General features: G+C 52.5%; 2 protein-coding genes across 4 annotated transcripts; one reads left to right on the forward strand and one right to left on the reverse strand.

Annotated features, from left to right (window-relative positions):
- Positions 1 to 84: 84 nt before the first annotated feature.
- On the forward strand, positions 85 to 9,208 carry EXOSC5 (exosome component 5). The gene is made up of 6 exons (XM_027515730.1): positions 85 to 349; positions 4,754 to 4,867; positions 5,395 to 5,516; positions 6,828 to 6,968; positions 7,948 to 8,037; positions 8,754 to 9,208. The coding sequence occupies exons 1-6, from the start codon at positions 202 to 204 to the stop codon at positions 8,844 to 8,846; spliced, it is 708 nt and encodes a 235-aa protein (XP_027371531.1). The 5' UTR covers positions 85 to 201; the 3' UTR covers positions 8,847 to 9,208.
- Positions 9,209 to 11,185: 1,977 nt separating this feature from the next.
- On the reverse strand, positions 11,186 to 16,107 carry TMEM91 (transmembrane protein 91). 3 transcript variants are annotated; one of them, XM_027515732.1, is made up of 4 exons: positions 15,756 to 16,107; positions 14,341 to 14,522; positions 12,067 to 12,216; positions 11,186 to 11,535 (listed from the first exon to the last, which is right to left on the reverse strand). In XM_027515732.1, the coding sequence occupies exons 1-4, from the start codon at positions 15,766 to 15,768 to the stop codon at positions 11,377 to 11,379; spliced, it is 504 nt and encodes a 167-aa protein (XP_027371533.1). In that variant the 5' UTR covers positions 15,769 to 16,107; the 3' UTR covers positions 11,186 to 11,376. The 3 variants fall into 3 exon arrangements, with proteins under 3 accessions (XP_027371533.1, XP_027371532.1, XP_027371534.1); XM_027515731.1 differs by having other exon boundaries at positions 14,299 to 14,522; positions 15,756 to 16,092; XM_027515733.1 differs by having other exon boundaries at positions 11,186 to 11,376; positions 14,299 to 14,522; positions 15,756 to 16,086.
- Between the last annotated feature and the right edge of the window lie 2,199 nt (positions 16,108 to 18,306).

The raw sequence follows: 18,306 nt of genomic DNA on the forward strand, positions 1-18,306 counted from the left end.
CTTTCTCTTCTGTCCAATGGCTTTCCTGGACTTCCGAGCGGGAGTGGGAGGGCCCAGATTGTTAGTAAACGCCGAGCCACGTGCGGGCGCCCCTCTTGGAGCCCCCGGGTCGGCGCGTGCGTACTCTGTACGCACCTCCTACGCAAGCGCGCGCTTCTGGGCGGAAGCAACAAGCCCCGGCTGCACGTGGGCTCCGGGGCTATGGAGGGGGAAATGCAGACTGAATCGAAGATCCGGGCTGATTCTGGGACAGAGCCCGGCCCTAGGGTCCCCGGCTGTAGCCTCCGGCACTTTGCCTGCGAACAGAACTTGCTTTCCCGGCCTGATGGCTCTGCCTCTTTCCTGCAAGGTAGGAACTACTAGGTTGTATTATTTTGGGGGGGCGGTTACAGTGTACTGCTCTAGCTGGTAAAAATCTCTCTTGAACTGGTGCAGTTCTTGCCGGGGTGGACACTACTGCATACGCAGGTAGACATATATCTCTCCCTCCAGACTAGCAAGGAGAAGATTGTTAAGTACGTAGAATGGGAGACGGCAGACCACCTCTAAAGAATGAATACTCCAGAATAGGGGAAATCTTCTTACCCGGGGGTCTCCCTTGACTAGGTTCCTCTCCGGTTTCCCACACACGCACCCTTGGTCCATACATCCCAGGCTGAGGCAAACCTGTTTGTTTGCATAAATGCCCAGTGGACTGTCACCACTTCCGGTTTACTCCCTAGCCCGGTGGCAGATCTTTTAAACAAATAGTTACTTCTCAGATTGATGGTGATGTCCCCAGCCCCACCTCTTGGGTAAATGTCCCTTTGACTGGGATACACAACTCTCCCTATATCCCTAAGATTGGGGTAGTTCTTACCTATTAGGGAAATATCCCCTTTTCCTAGCTAAACAACTCTGAAACTAGACTCAGTTCCCTTACTCCTCTGAGGGAAATATTCCTCTGGGGATAGGCCTAAGGGTCACCCCCATAAATGCTTCAGACCCTGCTCTAGGGCATTACCTGAAACCCAAATACAAAACCTGCTTTCATTCATTCTTTCATTGAACATGTACCTTTGCTTAGTATTGTTCTGGGCAATAAGTAAATAAATTTTTTAAAAATCCCTGCTGTAACGGATTTGACATTCTTACATTCTAGTCGGAGAGACAGGCAAAAGATAAGTAAAATATGTAGTAAAAAACTGGAGAAAAATACAGTAAAGATGTAGAATGGGGTGTGCCAGAGAGGGTTGCAGTCTTAATTAGGATGGTCAGGAAAGGCATCAACTGAGATGGTACCTTTTGAATAAACACTTAAAGATGGGACTTTACTGATGATCCAGTGGCTAAGACTCTGAGCTCCCAATGCAGGGGGCCTGGGTTCAGTCCTTGGTCAGGGAACTAGATCCCACATGGTGCAGCTAAGAGTTCGCATGCCCCAACTAAAGATCCCGAGTGTTGCAGTGAAGACCCAGTGCAGCCAAATAAAAAATTTTTAAGGCAGTTTTTTTTTCCCCTAAAATTGGCTTTTTGCAGGGGGAGCAAACCCTAAAGAGATTAAGAGGAAAGCTTTTAAAGCATTAGGAACCACAGGGTCCTGAGGCCAAAACTTGCCTGGTGTGTTTGAAGAACAGTCAGGGGGACAGGGGTGCCTGCATCGGTGACAGGAGATGGGGTGGAGGTAAGGAGGCCTGCCCCTCATATAAAGTCTAGTGACTGAGAATGGAGCCATGTGACATGCTCGGAATATATCTTTATAGATTTTAGACTTTCTGGCTGCAGTGTTGATGGTAAAGGGCATGGGGGAAAGGAGGAGAGGAGGGTGGCGCAGACCAGAGTGGGAGCAGGACTGGTGGTGAGAGTTGGAAGGTAAAACCGACAAATCGCGGGTAGTTTGGTTTGGGGGTATGACAGAGTCAAGGATAACACTAAAGTTTTTTACCCAGACCAGCCATGCTGGAAGAAAATGAGTTCAGTTGGAAACATTACATTTGCAGTGCCTAATAGACTTTCCCATGGCAGTGTGGATTCGGCAGTCGGACATACAAGACTGGAATTTGGGGGTCCTTTGGCTCTAGATGGCAGTTCAAGCTACTGATTGGATGGAATCACCAAGAAAATTAATATAGATGGAGAAGAGAAGAACTTAGAACTTACCCTGTGCCTTCTAGCCTGGGTGGAGCTAGGAAAAGACATTGAGAAGGAGCAACTAGTAAGGTAGGAGAAAAATCAAGAGAGGGTAGTGACCTGGAGCCCAGAGAATGTGTTTGAAATGTAAGGACCAACCAACTGTTTTGGTCCGGCTGAGAGACTGAATCATGTGAGGATGGACTAGACCTGTGGGTTGACAACTTGGTTGTCTATTGTAGGTGGTGCAGCCAAGAGTCACTCTGGGACTTCCCTGGTTAAGATTCTGAGCTCCCAGTGCAGGGGACACGGGTTCCATCCCTGGTCCAGCAAGCTTCCACATGCCTTGCATCACAACTACTTGAGCCTACACACCCTAGAGCCTGTGCTCCCCAACAAGAGAAGCCAGCGCAATAAGAAACCTACGCATCACAACGAAGACCCAACGCACAGCCAAAAATAATAAGTAAAATTTAAAAAAGAAAAAGCTGTTCTGGTGGAGGGGTGAAGTCAAGGAGGAAAAGAGTCAGTGAGCAGAGACAGCTCTTCAGAAACTTTGCTGTAAGAGGATAAGCTAGATGGGCCAGGAGTTAGATGGATGTGGGGTCCAGAGGGGAGGGAATTGCTAGAGCCATGGCCTCAGCAAGATGAGAAGGGAGGCAGTCTTGTGCCCAGGTGAAGCACAGACAGCGCCTTTGGAGTAACAGGAAGGAAGACCCCACTGTGGATCTAGTTCTGCTTGGATAATTTCCTCCTCCAGGGTCCATTCTCCTGGAGCCAAGAGAGTCCCTCAGTTGTATGGCAGCTCTTCCTCCCCTTCCCCAGAACAAAAAAGCCTCTACCTGGGACCTCCCCAGGCTTAGCTCTCTTGCTCAGTGCAGGTGCCTGGAGGTTCTTAGAATTTAAGAAATACTGAGCCCCTTGTGTGTTCTAAAAAAGAAAGAAATACTGAGCCCCTTGTATGTTCTAAAACCCCAAAACCCAGGACCCTGGAGCAGGGTCCTCTGCAAACCCTCACTAGACTCTCCAGTGAGGTTAAAAATGCCAAGCCCCAGAACCCACCTATGCCAACTAAGGCCAGCCCTCTTTGTGCTGATTGTTTAGTCGCTCAGTTGTGTCAGCCAGGCTTCTCTGCCCATGGGATTATCCCAGCAAGAATACTAGAACAGGTTGCCATTTCCTCCTCCAGGGGATCTTCCCAACCCAGGGATGCCAGCCCTCTGTATTTTTAAATGATCTGCTGTAGCGATTCTGGTTGCAGGCCTGTGTTTTGAAACCGTGCTGGAGCTCCATGTCTTCCCACTGCAGGTTGCAGGTCCAGCTGCACGTTAGAATGGCCTGTTGGAGCTCTGAGGCTCCCAGTGCCTGAGCCCCAGCCCCCAGCAATGGGATTAAGGCTCTCTAGGGGAGGGGCCTGGGCATCTAGATCTTTTTAAAGTTCTGCAGTGAGCCCAGTGTGCATACAGGGTTGAGAACTACTGTGTTCACTAGTGGGTTTTGTTTTTGTTTCCGTTTTATTTCTGTTCTTTGGTCAGGTCAGGTTTTAGTTGTGGTGCGTGGGCTTAGTTGCTCCATAGCATGTGCGATCTTAGTTCCCTGATCAGGGATCGAACCGGCATCCCCTGCATTGGAAGGTGGATTCTTAACCACTGGACCACCAGGCAAGTCCCCTTCAGTGGTTCTTTGTAACTGAAATATAGTAGAAAATATCTGAGTACGTCAAAGCAGCAACAGTAAGAGTTGTTTTGGGAGGCGTTCGTTCCATTTACATCCACACAGATTTGTGTGAGTTTTGGGTCCTGAACTGTATTTGAGTCTAAAATGTATTTCTTCCAGGGAGTTATGATCAGGAATGTTTGGAAGCTGCTCTTGTAGTCCAGTCTACCCATTTTGCTGATGGGAAGACTGAGGCCCAGAGACGTAAGCAAAATCAGCTGAGATTACAGAGCCAGGAGGAAATAAGCAGGTGCCAGGACCCAGCCCTACATATTCATCCCTTTCTCAGGTGTCCTGAGTGCTGCAGAATCTGGGGATGTGAGCCAGAGGGAAGAGAACTTGGCCTGGGGGAAGCTTTGGAAGGAGAAGTTGGGACCAGCAGCAGTAAGAAGGAGGAAGGTTAGCACTCAGGAAGAACTTCCTGTTAAAGTTATTAATAGTAGCTAAAGTTCTTTGGGCACTCAGCAACTTAGCAGGCAGCATCCTAAGTATTTCTCTTTTTATCTCATTTAATCCTCATAGCTGTGAAAGATGTCCTGTAGGTGTTTGCGTTGGTTTTTGGTTTTTTTTTTTGGCTGCACCGGGTCTTAGTCCCAGCATGCAAACTCTTAGCTGTAGCGTGTGGGATCTAGTTCCCTGACCAGGGGTTGCACCCAGGCCCTCTGTGTTGGGAGCTCAGTCTTAGCCAGTGGACCACCAGGGAAGTCCCAGGAACGTACTATAGTCATCCTCATTTTACAGATGAGGAAGTAGAGGCAGAGACATGAAGCAAATGCTTAAGGAATCACTGCTAACAAGGGGTGGGCCAGAGTGAGGGTGACGTGGGGACCCCTGGCCACCCAGCTCAGGGCCCACAATGTTAAGTGCCTCATGTCAGACCCCAGAGGCAGGGAACATGCAGGTGAGCTCGCCCATGCTTTCTCCCCAGGGGATACCTCTGTCCTGGCCGGCGTGTATGGGCCAGCCGAGGTGAAGATCAGCAAAGAGATCTTCAACAAGGCCACGCTGGAAGTGATCCTGAGGCCGAAGACCGGACTGCCTGGTAACTGTTCCTTGCGCCCGGTGTCCCCGTCACTGCCCTTTCTGGTCTCCACTCCTCCTCTCAGCTCCCCTCAGCTGTTTCTTCTTCTCCAGCTCTCTGCCTGTACGTCTCTATCACTTTTCTCCCTCTCTCTCTCCATCTTCTCTCCCCCCACCCCCTTCTTTCCTGGCTCCATCTCTCCTCCTTTCCATTAATCTGTTTTTCCACCCTTTTACTCTCTGCCCCCCTCACTCCCCAGGGCTGGGTGCACTGGGATGGGAATGGACAGCAGCACTGGACATGGGAGAGCTCTGAGGTTCTCCTCCCCTGGGAGGCTCCCTTGGTGGGCGCTGGAGGTGGCAGGCATTAAGTGGGTGGCAGTTAGGCCCTGCCTCCCTCCCACTGGGACTCCTCTCTCATTCCCGCAAATTCTTCCCGGGCCAAGACTGCAGGCCCTTTTCTGGAGGCTTGGGTGGGGCATATGGAGACAGGTGAGCCAGCTGGACAGGAAGAGCCTGACAGCCCAAACCCACCCCTGATTTCCGCAGGCGTAGCGGAGAAGAGCCGGGAGCGGCTGATCAGAAACACATGCGAAGCGGTGGTGCTGGGAGCGCTGCACCCCCGCACCTCCATAACTGTGGTACTGCAGGTCGTCAGCGATGCTGGCTCTGTATCCTTTCCTCCAGGAAGTCCTCCAGAATCTCACTGATTGCCCTCCTTGCCGATGGCCATGTACACACCCTCTCCTAGTCTGCTTGACAGATGTCAACTTGTAGGAACAGCAAACACGGCTTGAGCGTTTACTGTGTCAGGCAATTTATACAGCACGGACAACTCACACTTCCAGTAACTGGCAGTGCCAGGACATAAGCCCAAGCCATGTGGTTCTAGAGCTCAAGGCCCCTAGCAGCTGGGTCCTGGTCTCATGTTTCAGGTGAGGAAACCAAGGCCAAGAGAGGGGAGGTCGCTTACCCAAGGTCACACAGCTGGAAGGCAGCAGAGGCTGAATTCACACATAGGCCCATCTGACTCCAGAGCCTATGGCTTTGACCTCATTTCTGACCCTGAGCTTGGATTTGAGGCTCAACAAGTGCAGGAGCCCCGAGCAGGCAGAGCCTTTGGTTCGGCAGCTCAGCCTTGGAATGTGGCTGCGGTTTGGGTGCAAGAGGCAGAGGCCCAGAAATGGGCATTTCTAGACAGCTTTGTGGATGTGTGTGGCCCTGCGTTGGGCAGATAACTTCACAGATGGGGGAAGAGGAGCACTGTGAACCCACTTCACAGATGGGAGATAATGGAGGGTCAGTGGCAGAGGTGGGGCTGGCTGACTGTAAAGCTGGGCCCTGGGGAGGAGAGACTTGAGGAAACTGAGCTGGGGCTGGCTGTCTGACTCAGGCCTGTGCTCACCTTGCACAGGGCCAGGGCCACACCTCTCCCTGGGACTGCCGGCTCCCTGAGGACACTGACTCCTCCCTCTGTCATCCCGCTAGCCTGTCGCCAGCTAGCACTGCTTGCTCAATTCCCCAGCCCCGGGCCTGGTTCTGCCACTGCCTCCTTGTTTTATCTTGAAAGGCTTCTCACCTTTGTTTCCCTGAAGGTGCATACCTGCTAAGTATCCTTGTGATCCCTGACTGAGACTCAGAGAGAGTAAGTAGCTTGTTCAAGGTCACACAGCTTAGGGTGGCAGTTCAGGTTTGGAACCCAAGGATACTAGATCCCAGGATTACTCTGCCTTTCTGTGATCAATTAGATGTCTGGTGTTCATGGCACTGGCCTGGTGAACCGGAGGCATGGATGTGTTCTGCTGACCAACTTTCAGTAGAAACTCTTAACATCCACTGGCGATCCAGTGGTTGGGACTCTGCGCTGTAACTGCTGAGGGCCTGGGTTCAGTCGCTGGTGGGGGAACTAAGATGCCACAAGCCACATAGTGTGGTCAAAGAAAAACAAAAGATGAAAAAAGAAACTTAACCACTGCCTGTGGCTCCTGGCCTGTTGCCTGAATGCCGCCTGCATGGCCCTGGTGGACGCTGGTGTGCCCATGCGGGCCCTCTTCTGTGGGGTCACTTGTGCTCTGGACTCTGATGGGACCCTCATGCTAGACCCTACTGCTAAACAGGAAAAGGTAAGTATGAAGGGCGGGGTGGTGAAAGGCCCTGGACAGGCACCCTCCCTCTCCTCCTCCTCTGGGCCTCGCTTCTCCAAAACAGTTGGCTGGTACCAGCTCTAACCCGCTAAAGTGACAAGGGAGTTGATTTTAAGAGGTTCAAAAAGAAAAGCAAAAACTTAAGAGTTTCTTCTTCAGTGGCTCAAGTTCACAGTGTGCTGAGGCTCCAGTTATTCCCAGTTATCTGCTCAGGACTGTGACAGTCACATCCAGTCAAGAAAGCAGAAAGAAACCCCTTGAGAGCTTCAGACGGGGGGTGGGCAAGTGGAACTGAATGCAGGGAACTGGTCACAACAGCCGTGATGGAAGAGCTGAAGAAGCAAAAGGGAAGAAGGGAGGCCCCCCCTGAGATGAGAAGCCTGAAGCCAGCTCCTGCTGGGTGCTCTTGGGGACATGGGAGCAGTCAGATCTAGATGAAAACAGACAGTCTGGCTCTGGCCTGGCTGCTGAGGTCCACAGCCACCCTTTCTCCATGACGACTGTGGTGGGTGATACGCCTCAAACTCCTGTGAGGACCCAGATGCTGCTTTCTCCTTCCTCTCTTGTCTCCCACCAGATTCCCGCTACACCCAAACTGGCAGGGGAACCTGGGAAATAGAGCTTGCTGGCTTCCAGCCCCAGAGAGCAGAGCACTCTGGGAGGCACTGAGGGATGACCATCACCGTGGCTGCCCCTCTGGGGCAGAACACTGTGCTTTGGAAGCCCTGTCAGAGCCACGTGGTGGGATCACGTGGGGAGCGATTTCCTAGGGAGGGGGTGATGTGTAGACTCCCCTCAAAAAATACACTTGCTACGTGAGGGCCTGGCTGCGGGAAAAGCAACCCCCCTCCCACCCACCACCCCCCCCCCACACACACACACACCCGCTTTGGGGCCAGCTGAGATTGTATCTGAGGGGAGGGTTCCAGGTCTTCCACCTTGTACCTCTCGTTCCTAGGAGGCCCGGGCAGTCCTGACCTTTGCCCTTGACAGCGTGGAAAGGAAGCTGCTGATGTCCACCACCAAGGGGCTCTACTCCGACACCGAGGTACCACTGCATAACTGGGGGTGAACACCAGGCCTTTTCCACCCCCCTGACATGAGGTCCGGTCACTATTCTAAGAGGCTTAAGGGGAACCCCTTCCTTGCACCCCTTCTGTAAATAGGAGGTTTTAAAGTTTGTGGCCATAGAAGCCTTTGTGGGAATTTTAAAGGGAAACCCAGATTTCCACCTGAGAAGAGGGGCTCAGGTGGAAATCAGAACATGGGGCACTTGAAGCCTCCCAGCTTCCAGCTCAGAGCTGTGCACCCTGGAGTTTGGGGTGTCTGAACAGAGTTTGGCACCTGCTGGGCCAAATGGTCACCAAGAACATTTACCACCTGGTCCTCCTGTGAATCCAGGTATACACGGCAGTAAAGATTTGGGGTCTCAAGTTCCATGGCTATTAAGAGTATTCGGAGTCACAGGGCCTCTGGGTCTGAAATTCCAATCTCTGGGTCTGGAGCTCGGTGAGCCTGGGAATGCTTCTGGGGGCAGGAAGCCTGACACTGTTGGTCTGAGGGCCTGGAGCTGTTTAATCAGCCCTGAAGCCTTCTCTAAGGAGACCATGAAGTGAGGAAGATGATAATGCATGTGGAGTAACCCCCTCACCACCACCCTCCCCTGGGGAGCGGGGCTCCCGGTGAAAGGGGAGGTGTTAGGTTTGGGGGGTTCTGGGAGTCAGGTGGGGCCCCCGGCACTAACCGGCCCCCCTCCCCTCCCAGCTCCAGCAGTGCCTGGCTGCAGCCCAGACTGCCTCCACACACGTCTTCCGCTTCTACCGGGAATCGCTACAGAGGCGTTACTCCAAGAGCTGAGGCAAGCCAGGGCAGGCCGCCCCTCCCGCCACCTCCAGCGTCAAAGAAGCCAGCAGGCCGGCCCTGCCGAGAAAAGAGTGGCTATAGCCGGCCCCCTGGACATGGGGGACGGGCACAGACCCCGCCCCACTCCAGGAAGACACTGGTAGGGTAGTGCATTCACTGAATGAAGCTACTCATTCTAACAGCCCCATGAAGCCGGGACTGCAGTTAGAGTGTGCAAGCCCTGCTGGGTGCCAAGGCCTCAGCAGTGAATGAGGCTCAGGTTCGAGGAACGTTGATGTGATAGACAAGTAACAGTAGTGTGTGTTGGATGGTGGATGCTATTTAAAAAATAAAACAATACAAAAAACTTTTTTAAAGGGGGTTTAGGTGAGTTCATGGCGGGGAAAGGGGACAGATTCAGTACATCAGTTGAGGATACCTTCGTGCGGAGGGGGCATCCAAGGGAAGTCCAGGAGAAGGCCAGGGATGAGCTTAGGGAATCATGGACACGTGGTGGGGGAGGACCCCTTGGCAGAGATAGGCAGAGGTTCAAGAACCAGCAAGATGGCTGGTGCACCTGGAGCAGAGGAAGGGAGGGCAGGAGGGAGGGAGGAGATGGTCAGGGAGACAACGGGCTTCGTGTGCCTTGGAGGGCAATCTGCCTCTGAGCACTGCCTTTATCCAGCAACCCCCTGAGGTGGGGCTGTTATGGTCCCTATTTTAAGGTCAGGAAACAAACTTAGGAGCCAGTTAACTGCCAGAGGTCACTAGCTAGTTAGTGGTGGAACACGGGTCCGTCTTCAGAGTCCATGGTGGAACACGGGTCCCTCTTCAGAATCCAGACCCAGAGCCCCCACTATTCAGACCCCAAGAGAGTCAGCACACTCTGGACCTCAGGTCCCTGACAGTGAACGGAAGTGGCCGAGGCCTGTTGATTCTCAAGTCGGGTGGTGGCACCCCATAAGGGGCTTCTGGAAACAGGTATATTTTCGGTTGTGATTTGACTGATTCCCACAGATGGGCCACATGCCTGCCGGATCCTGTCTGCCACTGACATTTGGGGGGTTATGGTAAAAATGACATGTTGGGGAAGGGGGTCCTTTGCTGCAGCTTCACATGGGTGCACTGACTCACACAATTGCCCCTTTGGGCAGGTGTCATTTTTATCCCCGGTAACCAAGGAAATGCATAAATAGCTTGAAATGATGCTCCGTGAAAATGGTCAGGAGAGCATAGACAGTGAATAATGTTTTCTTGCAGGATTAAATGGCAGTGTGCCTGTGCACGCTAAGTCGCTTCAGTAGTGTGCCACTCTGCAACTATGGACTGTAGACCACCAGGCTCCTCTGTCCATGGGGTTCTCCAGGCAAGAATACTGGAGTGGGTTGCCATGCCCTCCTCCAGGGGATCTTCCTGACCCAGGGATCAAACACACATCTTTTCCATCTCCTGCACTGGCAGGCAGGTTCTTTACCACTAGCGCCACCTGGGAAGCCCCAAGATGGTATTAAGTGGAGTGAAGAAAACTAAACAGCTCTCACTTTGTTACTTGATAATATCCAACCTGGGGGGGTTGGCCATGGCATGTGGGATCTTAGTTCCCCGACCAGGGATGGCACTGTCCTTCCCTGCATTGGACATGTGGAGTCTTAACCACTGGACCACCAGAGAAGTCCCTCAGGCCCCATTTAATGTATCTGACAAGCACATTAGGCACAGGGCTATTTTGCCTGCTAGCACTTTGATGCTTTGAGGCTCCAGCTGTCCCAATCTCAGGCTGTGGGATGCAGCTGCCTTGGACCCCAGGTGGGCCAGTGATAGGGTGCCTGGCAAAGACCTTGGTGGCACCAGAGCTGCCCACTCCCATTTTCCTCCCCCAGGAGGGGGAGCCTGCACAGTGGAAGCCAAGAGATGGGAGACCAGACCATTTCACTTGACACCCTGAATCCAGTTCTCTCAGTTTTCCTCCCCTTTGTTGTGTAAAAGAGTTAGATTTCTGCCACTGCTTTAAAGGAACTCAGGAGGGGACTGCTGTGTAGACTGTATGATTCATTTGGTCTCTACAACTGCTCCAGCTGTGGGGAAATCAGTCCCATTTTGCAGATGAGGCAAAGTGAGGCTCAGACCATAGGGTTACACGGTGAACTCGGAGGAGGAAGGACTTGGAACCTCGCTTTCCCTAATTCCCTGCGGACCACCCATGTTCTGGAGAGAATGTTCTGCCATCTGGGAGCCCTCTGAGCCTCCATGGATTCTCCCTTCTCTGGCTCTGAGGTGTCCAGGAACACCCCGGGGGACAGCCTGTCACTCTGGCCCCGCCTGTCCACCTGCCCACACACTCAGACAGACACAGGTTTGGCGGCAAGAGTGTCTGGTGTTTAATCGCTCTCTGCGGCCTCCAGGAAGGCGGGGAGGGAGGGGGCGGCCCAGCCCACTCCCGTTTCTGGATGCTGCCGCTGCCGCCCCGTCCGCCGGGACTCTCCACTCGACCGCAGACGCGCTGGGCGGCCGGCCTCTGGGTTCACAGCGGGGGCCGCAGGGGCAGCTAGGGCGGGTCCCGGGAGGCGAGGTAGGCGGCCAGGGTCACCAGGGCGGCCGCGTATGTGCACACGCCCAGCCCGACGGCCAGGACCCCCAGCAGGAAGGCTCGGCGGGAGGCGGCCCCTGCCCCCTGGACGTCCCCCTGGGCCCAAGCCTTGTTAGTCTGTAGAGGCGTTGGGCAGCGGTGACTCAGACGTCCCCTCATCCCACCCTGCTTCCCGCAGCCCGACCCCTCCCCCACCCCCACACCCTTGTATTCATATGTTCCAAAAACAGCGAGCAGCTACTGTGGGTCAGGCACAGCTGGGCACTGGGTTTACTAGGTGACTAATAAAAATAGACATATATTACTATATGCCACAGTTCTAACTCATTGAGCTTCACAATGACCCTGAGGTAAGAATTAGTCATCCCCATTTTACAGATAAGGAAAATGAGGCACAGGGAAGTTAAGTGGCTTGACCACCACCTTACCAGAGGCTGGGGGGCAGGCCTAGGAGTGGAGCTCACTCTGCACTCCCCTCTGTGACAAACACGCCTCACTTCACTCCTGAATATTTCTACGTGAGTCCTCTTCATCACTTCCCACCCACCACCCCAACCCACCCAAGCAGGGCTCCTCTCATTTGTTTTCTTTCAAATGCCATTTTCTCTCTTATATCCAGTCCCCTCTCAACCCCACCCAGAGACTGACCTTCTGGGCCAGGCAGAAGGCGGCGATGCCCAAGGGCCAGAAGCAGCACAGCATGGAAAAGACAGCCAAGCCGAGGTGGTCGTGGGGCAGCAGCGGGGGAAGGGGGCCGCCCCCGCCCCAGTCCGAGTCACTGTCACTGGATGAGACATCCTGTGGGCAGGAGACGGCCTGAGTGGGCATCTCCATCCCCCGTCCCTGCCCCACTGCTCTGCTCCCCATGCCCCCAAAGACACCAAGAGAGAAAAATGTTCCCAGAGATAGACTCTTGACCCCTCTATATCCTGGATGCCTCCGAGGGGAAGCTTTGGACCCTGCCTCCTGAGAAAAACCTCACCCACGCTCAAAAGCTATGAGTTCAATTTCAAGAAGTTCACAGGTCCAGTCATGGGTGGGTATTACAGCTGCTCATAAGCCCTGAGTTATAAACCCCTGAAGTAGACACAGAAACCAGTGGGGACCAGAACCTGCAAAAAAGATGGAGATCAGAGGAGAGAGCTCTGGTGGCCTGAATTACTAGGACAAACCTGCCTGCTGAAACCACAGGTTCTAGGTTTACATATATATATATATATATATATATATATATATATATATATATATATATCAGTTCAGTTCAGTCGCTCAGTTGTGTGTGACTCTTTGTGACCCCATGGACTGCAGCACACCAGGCTTCCCTGTCCATCACCAACTCCTGGAGCTTGCTCAAACTCATGTCCGTCAAGTCAGTGATGCCCTCCAACCATCTCATCCTCTGTCGTCCCCTTCTCCTCCTGCCTTCAATCTTTCTCAGCATCTGGGTCTTTTCCAATGAGTCAGTTGAAATGTATATATGTATATATATATATATATATTTAATCTTGCATCAAATAGCTCACAAGACTTTAAGGAGTTACTGTAAGGCCAAAACTGAAGTGAAAATCAAAATTAATTTAACAGAGAAGGTCCCTTCTGCCCAGCAGGCATTTCCCGATCCTGGAAAAATTAATCTTTCATTCACACCCTGAACTAGATTAAAAATGATCTCTGAATGGCAGTGCCCCTAGGCAGTTGACAGAAGCAGACCCAAATCCTTTCTGGACAAGGTACTTTGATTCTAACCCTCAAAACCATTTTTCAAATACAATAACCAACAAGCCATCAAAGATAACCAGGTACACAGGAACCATGGAGGAGAACTAGCAAAATAATAAGGCCCTGAAAGTCTTCAAATACTGGAATTACCAGACACATAACCATGTCGAAGTGAAGCTTACTGCCACGGTGTGGCGGACTGTTTCTAAAAATGGCCATAACCACCTCTCCCCTCCCACAGGCTCTTCTTACAGTGTGACTGATAATCTTCCCATCAAGGGGTGAGGTCTGTGTCCACTTTCCTTGAGTCTGGGCAGGCTATGATTCATCTGTAATTGATAGAATGTGGTGGAAATAATACCACACGACTCACAAGCCTAAGTCAGAAAAGGTGAGGCAGGTTCAGCTTTGTTGAAACACTCCTGCCGGAGGGCTGGAGGCACATTCGGAGTGCTGCCCTGAAGCTTACGTGCTATGAGCCCAAACCAGCCCACATGGGGTGACTCCTGCAGAAGCCCTGAGACCACATTAAGAGAGAGATACCCAACCAGACCCCCCTGCTGATTCAGACCCTGACTGTTCCAGTTCTGGCCACTGGCTGGCCTTGACCTCATGAAAGACCCTGAGGCAGAACCACCCAAGTCCTTCCCAAATTCCCAACCCATGGAAACCATGAGCCATGATAGTGATTGTTGTTTTAAGCTACCAAGTTCTGGGTGATTTCTTAAACAGCAGTAGCAACAGGAAAACCATGCTTTGCAAATAAAAGACAAGCTTGAGAATATGGACACGGAATAAGAAATGATAAAAAATGACATTAACTGGAGGGGAGAAAAAAAGAGAGAGGTGCAGAGATGTATCAGCTTTAGAGAGACAGAGAGAAAACAAGGGGGTCAGAAATGATTGGGAAGAAAGAGCCAAAAGGAACAAAGATGAGAGACGAATCTGGAGAGAAAAAGGTAAAGAAACCAGGGGAGAGGAAGAACAGGAAAAACCACAACTGGAAACCCAGGAACATGCATGCAGTTGGGAAGTGAGACTCCAGGCCAAAGATGGGCACTCCCTCTGCCAGCCTGCTGGATGTTGGCCACAGCTGGGCTTCCCGCCAGCCCCCTCCCCCAGTTCCCACTAGGGTGCCTTCCTTAGTGGTGCTGCTCCTACCTCAAAGTCGGGGGTCCCTGGCTCCCCTAGTCCTGCACTCACAGAAGGAAGAGATGGTGGCAGGAACTGCCAACCCTTCAGCGATTCCGCAAAGGCTGTCTCTCGAAAGGGAGGCCCCAGCTCAGGCTCACCGGACTTCTGGATGGGAAGCTCTCCACCCACCAGTAGGGGCTGTTGGAGCTCTCGAAGACTGGGGCTGTCCATGGCTGGGGAGAGGCTCTTTCCTAGGGGAAGGGGAAAGAACAAGACAGGCTGTTTTTTTTTTGTTTTTTTTTTTTTTAAGACAGGCTGTTAATAGTCTCACCTACATCTCTCCCCTGACTCCTGGCTTTGGAGAGACTCCAGGCAGAGACTAGGTAACTGAACCATCCTAAGACCCATTTAAGCAAAACTGAGGTCTAAAGAGTTAAAAAGGGACTTCTCTGGTGGTCCAGTGGCTAAGACTCTGCACTCCCAATGCAGGGGGCCCAGGTCCAGTCCCTGATCAGGGAACTAGGTCCCACATGCCTCAATGAAGACTGAAGATCTCGTGTGCTGCAACTAAGACCCAGCATGGCCAAATAAATAAATAATTTAAAAAAGAGTTAAAGAGGATGGTCCAAGTTGTGGGGGAGAAAAAAAAAAAAAACTCAGGAATCTGAACATTCAGTTCTGGGCTTCTCTCTCCTCAGGGCAAAACCACACACCTGTTCCACAGTTATTCCAAACCATGCTTTACACACTTACTTGGCCCATGAACTACACACCTATCCTGAGTTCATACTCCCATCCCTCTCCCACACAGCCATCCCCAGTGACGCTTAGTCCACACACCCCCTGTGCCCCACAAGCCTGCATACTCAATACCCAAGTCCCCTGCCACACATACCCGACCAGGCAAGCCCAACCCCGACCTGTGCACACTCATGTCCCAAGGGACAGTTTGCCCCAAACAACATGAGCTCCCAGAAAACACCCCTCTGAGGCCTGCAACCTTCTTACACACTCACCCCAAACAACTCCTTGTACATTCATCCTAATCCCCTCAACATCAGAATTTCCCCTGATGTAGGTATATGCACAGGCTTCCCACACATGCAGATGGAACACTCTCCTGTTTCCATCACTTCCCCTGCACACCTGCCCCAAACACCAGGGTCCACACACCCCTCTTACTCCACCCACATTCATGACCCACACCCACCTGCTCCCCAGACACCTCCTGTTTGACCAGAATCCACCGTTGCACCCCTCCCCCAGAACACCACCAACCCACCACACACTCCACTCAACCATAGAGAATATTCTCCTGGCCCTCACGATCGCCCGGGGGGAGAGGGAGGGTCCCCAAGTCTCCCGCCCTCAGCCCAAACCTGGCTTGAGCCGATTTCCTCGCCAAGGTTTTGCCTCCCTGTCCCTAAATCCAAGACCTGGGGTAAAAGCGGTGCTCCCGGCCCGCAGCTGCGCCCCTCACTCACCGCCCACAGCCATAGGCCAGGACCTCCTGGGTTCCCTGCACAGACACCCGACCCGACCCTGCCGCCCAGGGTGGGGGCACTCAGTGAGCCCCGCCCTCCCCAGGGTCCAGGCCTGGCTGCTGGCTCAAGGTTTCCGCGCTCAGCCCAGTGCCCCTCTCAGCGCCCCGGGCCCGCAGCGCGCGGGGGCGGGGATGGGGGCGGGGCTACGGGCTCCGGGGCTCCGCCCTCCGCGGAGGCCGGAGGATGGGGCCTTGAAGGCCGACGTCAGCGCCGGGCGCGGACCCCTACCACCCCGGGTGTGGAGGAGTGGGCGGGAGTCTCTAAGAACAGCGGGCCCTGATTCCCTGAACCCAGACCCTAAATCTGCAGGACGGAGGAGGGAGCACCCCGATTCTCCAGGGCCTTCTTGGCTTGGCCCCGCCTCCTGCCCACCGCCCTCCCCGCTGCCCAACAGTCAAAGCAGCAACCCCAGCTAACTGTTGGCACGGTTCTTAGTGCTTTACATACACACGTTATGTATATACACGGACAGTTTATTCCTGAGAACGACCTGAGAAGCACTGTCACTGGTGGTCATGTCGTGCCCAGGAGGAAATAGGCGCCGAGAGTTAGAGCTTGCCTAAGAGCGTGCGGCAGGGTCAGTGGGTGTAGTGACCCACGCCCTGCCCCTGCGTTAGATGCCCTGCATTCATCATCTCACGGATTCCTCTCGATCTCTCTCACTATTCTGCACATCAAGCAACTGAGGCTGAGAGATGTGTGTGAGTTCACTGGTCCGAGGTAAGCAACTAGTAACAGGACCCACAGGCAGATTCTAACCCAAGGCTGTATTTCTTGCTGGCCCACGTAGAGGGGTGAAAACAGAGGCAGAAGGTGAGGTGGGGGCTTCCAGGGAAAGGGCCGGCGGTGGGAGTGGGCCAGGGATGGTGTGCTGGTTATCAGGTGGTACAGGCGGTAGTTATGAGTTACAGTTTGGACCCACACAGACCTGAGTTCCTTTCCAGGCTCTTCAAAGCACTCGCTATGTGACCTCTGGATAATAGCATCACCTTTTTGAACTGCAATTTCTCCATGTGTAAAATGGATTAAGTACTCCCTGTCTCTTAGATTGTGATCACATATATAAAGCACTTCAATTAGGTGAAATTAACACATGTCCAGCATTTGCCCCAAACTAGGCACTCTGAACGTGTTTAATACTGCTTAGGAATAGAATTATTTATTAATGTAGCCATCATCTTCAGTTTGATGAAGGAACTCTTCTCACCCTACAGGCCTTGACCTCCTTCAAGGAGGCCACCCAGTTTGCACTGGCTTCCCTGTCTCTCGGAAGCCTTCCGTCTCACCAGTCCCAGACAGCCAAACTGGAGGATTCCCTTCCTAATGTGGGGCCGACCAGAGTTCTCTCGCTCCAGGGCTCTGGGGCTCTGTGCCAAGAGTCCAGACGCTGGAGTTGGCACGGGCCCCACTCCCAGGGAGAGCAGATGGTGTCTGGAAGTGCACTTGGCTCAGTCAGATATTCTGGCTGACAACAGGCGGGGAGACCCACGGGAGGATAGAGGAGGAGAGGGAGCAGAACTGTTCTATCAGGAGAGATAACCTGTTATTCTTTATTGTCTCCTTAACCTTGCTCTTATCACTGTGAAACATACTACATACTTTGGCTGTTTGTAGTTTGAATTCCCCCACTTCAGTGCCAGCTGCAGCTGAGCTGGGATTTGCTCTCTTTTGTTCACTGCTGTGCCTCGGGGCCTAGAACAGTGCCTGGGTGCAAAGCAGGCCTTCAATACCTATTTGTGGCATGGGCACATGAATTCTTACCAGCTTCCCTTTTTTACTGAGGATGAATCAATACATTTTACTGAGGCTGAATTTACTGATTTTTACTGAATCCCTGAGCAACATGGGGCCCCCTGACCCCCTAGGCCACCCTAGAGATTTTTTTTTTTGGTCATCTGCATGCAGGATTTTATTCCGTGGATAGAATCTGCACCCCTTGCAGTGGAAGTGCAAAGTCCTGACCACTGAACCACCAGGGAAGTCCCGCACCCTAGAGATTTAGTCACTTCACTACATTCTCTGGCCACCATCAGCCTTGTACAGTCTCCCTGCCCCTTCCAGGGTTCTTGGGCTTTGTGATGGTCCTGAAATACTGAACATGAAATCCCAGCCAGGATTATTAACAGAAGCCTAAGCCACTGAGTGAAAGTTTGATAAGGAACAGGACATATATTTAGTCTCAAAGGATCCCCCCACAGATAACTTATTACAAAGGGGAAAAACAGTATTAACGGACAACGTCAGCAGACACCACTTAAATCAGGTGGTGGAAGTGAACATCATCAGTATTGGAGCTGATCAACCTCGTGTGCCTACTGATGTGTACTTGAAAAGGAAGGACATGACATCATTTCTATGATGCTTCTGCCAAAAATGCATCATCTGAATCTAATCATGAGAACACATGGGGCAGAGCCAAATCGAGGGACACTTTATAAAGTAGCTGATCTGAACTCTTCAAAAATGTCAGTATTGGGGCTTCCTTGGTGGT

Source organism: Bos indicus x Bos taurus, chromosome 18, assembly GCF_003369695.1.
Source record: "Bos indicus x Bos taurus breed Angus x Brahman F1 hybrid chromosome 18, Bos_hybrid_MaternalHap_v2.0, whole genome shotgun sequence".
Taxonomy (NCBI): Eukaryota; Metazoa; Chordata; class Mammalia; order Artiodactyla; family Bovidae; genus Bos; species Bos indicus x Bos taurus.